Source organism: Myxine glutinosa, chromosome 12 (genome assembly GCF_964187855.1).
Source record: "Myxine glutinosa chromosome 12, kmMyxGlut1.1, whole genome shotgun sequence".
Classification (NCBI taxonomy): Eukaryota; Metazoa; Chordata; class Myxini; order Myxiniformes; family Myxinidae; genus Myxine; species Myxine glutinosa.
The window spans coordinates 90,089,318-90,096,222 of record NC_136272.1 but is presented as its reverse complement, the minus strand read 5'-3'; the positions used below and the strand labels follow the sequence as shown (position 1 = coordinate 90,096,222).

General features: G+C 40.9%; 1 protein-coding gene across 4 annotated transcripts in view; it reads right to left on the bottom strand.

Moving 5' to 3' along the window:
• SPRED2 (sprouty related EVH1 domain containing 2) overlaps nucleotides 1–6,905 on the bottom strand; it is a 162,143-nt gene that overhangs the window by 90,568 nt on the left and 64,670 nt on the right. For all 4 annotated transcript variants that reach the window (XM_068132070.2, XM_068132068.2, XM_068132069.2 and 1 more), the window contains one exon: nucleotides 637–814. In XM_068132070.2, coding sequence (XP_067988171.1) covers nucleotides 637–814 — 178 coding nt within the window. The remainder of the gene's footprint in view (nucleotides 1–636; nucleotides 815–6,905) is intronic.

Here is a 6,905-nt window from a genome sequence, read left to right as displayed (position 1 = left end):
AGGTTGGATTTGAATCTTCTGGAACTTGAGCCGATCTCAGAAGGATTAACATGTCACAGGTGGTTGGTAAAAATCCAGCTAGGTCACTCAAAACCTTCAGGTAAGGGGCAACCTGTTTGTCTTACCTATCCGTGGCACCAGTCCATACTTTGTGGTTGACTTTTAAATGCCATCCAAGGCAAGCTGAATTGGGCACCAAAATGCTTCCTATAAAACAGCACCACCCATGTGCCGGTAAGTGCAGCAAGAGACGATTAAACAAAATAGATAGTGTTCATATTAACGTGGGCAATAAGAACCATTAGCACTCCTCATTTTAAAATGATGAGCAAAACCAAACACTCACCTGATCTCCTCCTTCCACTCACCAAGCCATTAAATCAACCACAATCTCCCTTCCTTAACCCCTCCACAACCTCTATCCTTGATCTTATAAAATAAGGGGAAAGCACTGCACTAAACAATCGTACAAAATGAAATAATTTTAAATGCGAGGTGAAAAGAAAATAATTTTGGCAAGAAAATGTGTATTTCAGGATAATTACATCATAGCACAGTTTAAAAAAAAAAGATATTTAAAAAAAAATAAAATAAGAGGCCCACAGACCACAACGCGCCATCCCATCCCCTCCAAACCAGCTTGTCCTTGAGTCGCTCTCCAAGAATCAGGAACTCGTTGTGACCCGTTTCCTCGTGGTGTAACACCTTGTAGATACCCACACGGCTGATACCGCCACCCGCCAGGGGCAGCCAGCCACCCGTCGAGTCGTCACGAGTCATGACAACAGCACGTACACGAACGATGTAACCATCACTGCAAGCAGAGGAAGTTACATACCAATATTAGACCAGGAAAAAACGCACGTACGCAAATGTATTCCAAGTATCTGGTATTGCAAAGGGTCAAAGTTTTTATTGCATTGCAAACAACCATCACCGCCATCGTACAATTACATAAGCAATGAATTGCAGTAACTTTGCGCGTACTGCGATAGCTTGTAACACCTGTAGCTTGTAACAGCTGTGCCATCTCCCAGAGGATTTTATCTCAAAAACAACAAGCGAATGTAGGTAAAGGTACAGGTCACAGTTTCAGAAATAGATATTTCACAAGATTACAACACGATGGCAAAAATTGGCAAAAATGTAGTGCACGTGCCTTCGAACCATCCAGGATTGGTTCGATTCCCGAATTGGTTCTTCACAGACAGGAAGTTTCATCAAAAAGTGTGATGCCGTCCCTCAGATGGATGTTAAGCCAGGTGCCCCGTCTACTGGCATTACTTGGTGGATGTTAAATATCCCACGGTGCCCTTCGCGAAGAGTAGGCGAGTTACCTCTGGCACCCTGAACAAATGAGCAATTCCTGCCCAAATCACCTTCAGTCGAACACCAGCCAATTCGTGAAAGACTTGGACCAGATACTTCCCCTGGCTGACCCAACAGGAAGGTGGGAATTATTGAGGCTATTCAAGTGCAGGTAGTAGTAATAGTAATGGATTTTTTAACAACCGTGCATCACATTTTCAAAGATTGTATAACAACACTTGCGAATGGCAATCCTCACATATTTCAAATTGTGAAATTAGGCACGAAAAGGTATACAAAATGGAATTTTTGTGCCCCTATTTCCTTTCCCCATACTTTTCACCATGTCCTACCAATCTCTCGTCAAAATAACCCACCACTCCCCCCCCCCCCCCCCCTTTCCTTCCACCTTAAACATTCCAGTGTGTCAAATTTCTCAGTCAAAACATCATGAACACATTCCGATCCATGGGGCTCAGAGACCCCAGAAGGATAATCTTTGAATATCAAAAGGGGAATGGCTCTTGTATCCAAGATTTAGGCTCATGGAAGAGCAAGGTAACAGAGGTTAAGTAATAAGGCAAAAGAGTAAGTGATAAGCCCCAATATTTAAGACCGAGTTGGCTTAAATCATTTGTTACCATTTCAAAAGAAGCAAAACTCAGATGTAACAGAGAAATACAAGATGTCATTAAATAAATAAGGTAGCAATTATCTAATTACTTAAAAGTGCCTTAAACTTCCTATAAGTGAAAGCTGTTCCTTTCAATTCATCTGCATTAGAATCCTTACATTTACTTAGGGAGGAATCTTGGGTGGTGTCATTTCCGCAACCATCCCAGGTAGAATTATTCCATATATGGTATAAATTATTTCTCTTTTATGGCCTTTTCAGACACCGAGAAAGGGAAAACTCACACGAAGCAACACCTGTCGAATAAGGTGGGTAATCAACAACTGACGCACAGACCACACAATGTGCACCGACGTCTTGTCAAAGCAAACAGCAGAGGCCCGCGTAGGGCAATCGGCAGTGGCCTACCAGCACTTGCTTCGGGATAGGTGACAATAAAAGATAAGGCAACAGTGATAGCATGGATGTGATAGCAGATGTGATAAAGAATCGACACAAAGCTGAAGTTTGGCAAGACAAAAGGAAGAGGCCCCAGCATGGCGGGCAGCAGTGGCTCACCAGCACTACTGCCAACAGTACAAGTATCAGGAGACAGAAATTAATGGAGATAGCAGGGGGAAAGATTTTTCCAAAGAATAAACAAACCCAATGGGGGCAATGTGGGACACAACTCTCCTTAATATGAAAACATCAACCAAACAGGAAGTGTGCAAACCAACATTTTAAACCTAAGTTTGATACGTGCTTCTGGCTCAAGGCCTCATCAGCAATACAAAAAATACTTTACCATGCAAGGCCGAGGGGTTATGTTTAATGGGATTATACAGGGCCCACCCCCTAAACTATAAAGGCAATCACAGACAAAACACTGCACTTGCACATCGGTAAACATATGTCAAACCGTACCAACCAATCAAGAGAAGGATGAACCAGATGAGAGAAAGCCACAAACAAACCGAAGTCCGCAATCCCGATGGAGATCTCTCGTGAGAATCGAGGAAGTAAACGGATGAAAATAAGCACGACAAAAAAGTTAAACCTTTGGCGTAAGTCCCAATCCCAAATGAGTCCCAAAACAAGCTTTTCACAGTTCCAAATAAGGAATCGCAGGAATATTTGTCACAATCGAGAGGAAGAAGATGCATGGCCCATAATGACACGTGTGGTCCTACCCATGGTGTACTGCACACATCAAGAGTGACAGGTAATTGGTTCAGGAGGTGAAAAGCAATGCTTCAAAGTGCTCAAACCCAACTCGTATCCCAATCCAGATCTTCACCAAAATCTAATCAAATTGTCCTTGTCACACACCCAACATGTCCACCAAGTTACATCCGAATCCGTTCAAAATATTTTGAGATACCCTGCTCACAAAAAGACAAACAGGGGTGAAGACATAACCTCCGTCAACCTTCAGTGGTGAAAGTAATGAATTACTACGAATCATGAAAATTCACCAGTCAGTTACTCCGAGAACGCGAAATTAAGCGCGAGGTTAAGCAATTGGTTCATGTCCGTTCATCTGTCTGTTTGTCTTATCAGTTTATGGTTGAGGAGCAACTTCTTTAAATCGAATGTTATATTTTGAACAGAATCGGAACGTGAAGAAGAAAAAAAGTTTGCCGCTTCTGCAGTAATTTGTCTCTGAATTTGTCCCGATCCTACCTGCACAGAGAAGAGTAAGATATTTTTTTACTCTGCTTGCCTGACAGTCAAACAAAATTGAAAATCATTCCAAACAGGAAACGTACTGTTTTTGAGGATGTTATAAAGGACACAAACAACAGGCACGAATAACTAATGTGACACGTCAGAAAGAGTGGAGTAATGGACACTGGGTAAAAGAGTGGAAAAACACGGAATTAATTTATTTGTATGCCTTTAAACCTTTATTTAAACTGAATATACTAGCAACGGTACCCGCCCTATGGGCGGTGCTTCAATTGGGAGGCCCAAATGAAAAAGCAAAATATCAGAAATTGAAGGCTTTTTTTTGTAAACGATTTATATAAACATCCGTTAAATCATATCACATGCAAATCATCAAAATCTAAACAGTATTTGTAGAATTTCAATAAAAGCCACATCACTGTTCATATCGGTAAATATTATTCCATCCTGTTTGGAAAAACTGGAAAATTGAAAAAATTGGAAAAATGGGGAAAACATTGGAAAAACAATATAGGCTGTTTTACTCCAGGGGGTCCCAGAATTACCCACCCAAAATTTTGTTGCGATCGGTTCAGCCGTTTATGCGGTACCTGGGAACGGACGGACAGACGGACATTTGGTGAATTATAGTAAGATACATTAACACTGTAGAACACAAATTACCTTCATAATACTTCCAAGAGTCTCCAGTTTTGTAGTACTTGGACATGTTCTATAGGGTATAGTGTGTGTAATAGGAGCTGTCAAGCACAGCCCCTGGGAAGTGGGCGTGGCATGTGAGAGTCAATTAATACAAAAACAACATAGTGTTAAATCACGATTGTATTGAGATATTATCCAACCAGCTCAATGTCGTCATGTGTTCACTTCCGGATTTGGGAGCAGGTCAGTATCGAGTCGATTTCAAATGTATGATGCTGATTGACCCTGCGTTCTATTGTGATCAATAGAGTCTCCATCTCCTCAAATCTGGTAGTTTGATTACCGTGTATAAGGGTGATGTATAAGACTGCTCCAGTGGCTCCAGTGCAGTAAATACTTGAACAATGCATGGGATATAAAGTTCCATGAACTCTCCAGTTCATTCAGCATTCCCATGTAAACACTTGCTTGGCACCTGATGATATGACTCCATACAAGTTCAAATCCCATATCGGCAATATCCTGCGTTCATTTATCCATCGTCGACCTACATCCTCATTAATGAGGTAAAAGTACACCGATATTTCCGAATGGTATTTTCCTGCATGTAACATACATTGCACAAACACACGCATTGGGACAGCATACACAAATTTGGAAGGAACCCTCCTCCCCCATCTGATAGTGTACATTTTCCCACAATTCCAAGCAGCACGTGCTTCACACAAAGCTGGTTTATTGTCGTGCATTTTGGGAAACTTAGCACTACTTTAGATCGGACATGTGCCAGCACATTGACGTTACATATCCTACGGTGTCTTTAGCCCAGAGTAGGTGAGTTATCGACGGCATCCTGACCAAATTACACCTTCCTGAATTAACTGATAGAGGACAGCACAGCCGCGCCCTACTAATTGGTGTTGCGAATCTGCAATGCCGCAAGTGGTGGATTTCTACCACAAAACTGCATAATGACATCACAAGCTTTGATTATCTCCTGAAACTCTTAAGTTGCTGGTTCATGGTCTTTATCACACATCTCCATCATCTAAGATGAAAATTGTGGGTGTAAATTGTCCATTAGCATGAAAAAGAAAGTTGAAAATACAGTATACATCATTTGTAAAATGCAGATTAAACTGGGCCTAGATTCACTTGAGGCAGCAGGCTGCATGGGTAGCTTTCCATGCAACCTGGGACGGTCAAGAGCGTTGAAAAAAGTGGCTCTGAATCCGTCTGAATCCGCTCGTACCCTGTCTGAATGGTTCTACACCCAGTCAATGGTGAATCTGCATATGGCGAATCCACGAATGTCACAGTTAGAAAGTAGAAACCCTCACGTCATTTCCTCATTCATATTTAAACTCAATATCTCTATTTTCATTCCAAACAGCATCATTCCAATCATAGATTAATACAAAAACAAAATACTTTGTTAAATCACGATTGTATTGAGATATTATCCAACCAGCTCAATGTCGTCATGTGTTCACTTCCGGATCTGGGAGCAGGTCAGTATCGAGTCGATTTCAAAATCATAATTTCATTGAAGAACTTATGAAAGCTCCTACCTACCTCACAACGTCCGCTGGGACCCCAAAAACGTTTTTTGTCAGAGCTAGCCCCAAAAATGGACACACAGACAGACACTCCTGTTTCATGGGAGATATATACAGTCACGTAAAAAAGTAAGTACACCCCATGTAAAGTTTTGACTTTTTCAACATATTTCAACATGCAGCTATTTGATCTTCATTTCAACAATATTGATAGATAAAGGTGATATAATATAACAAATATCATGAAACATTTACATTTTGTAGTCCATTGTATAATTTAAATAACCATAAATGCAAATTTCGCATGTGGAAAAAGTAAGTACACCCTTGGCTCTAATCTAATAGGTGATATTGCCCCCTTTGGCAGAAACAACCTCAAGTCGGCGTTTCTTATAACTGTCTACCAGTCTCTGACATCGACTGGGAGGAATTTCTGCTCTCGGGCTGAACTTGCTGGGGCGGCCTGGCCTGAACAAGTTGGCAGTTGTTTGGAATCTTCTCCACTTGTAGATGATCTTCCGGACAGTCAAATGATTGATTTCAAATTGTTTGGAGATCTTTTCAAATCCCTTCTCAGACTCGTAGGTATCTATACCCTTCTTTCTGAAGGCCTCAGAGAGCTCTTTTGATCTAGGCATGGTGACGCCACACACTTCAACAACAAAGAGCAAACCAAACTAAATGTCTGAGGTTTAAATAAGACAGGTTCCTCCAAGATCCTCTCTAACGATGTTCTAATCATTTGCACCTGAGCTGGTGCACCTGATTCTAATTTTAGGTATTTGAAGTAGTGATAAATATAGGGGTGTACTTACTTTTTCCACATGCGAAATTTGCATTTATGTTTATTTAAATTATACAATGGACTACAAAATGTAAATGTTTCATGATATTTGTTATATTATATCACCTTTATCTATCAATATTGTTGAAATGAAGATCCAATAGCTGTATGTTGAAATATGTTGAAAAAGTCAAAACTTTACATGGGGTGTACAGTGATCCCTCGTTTATCGCGGGGGTTACGTTCCAGAACCCCCCGCGATAGACGAAAAGCCGCGAAGTAGCGACCATATTTTTATTTTATTATT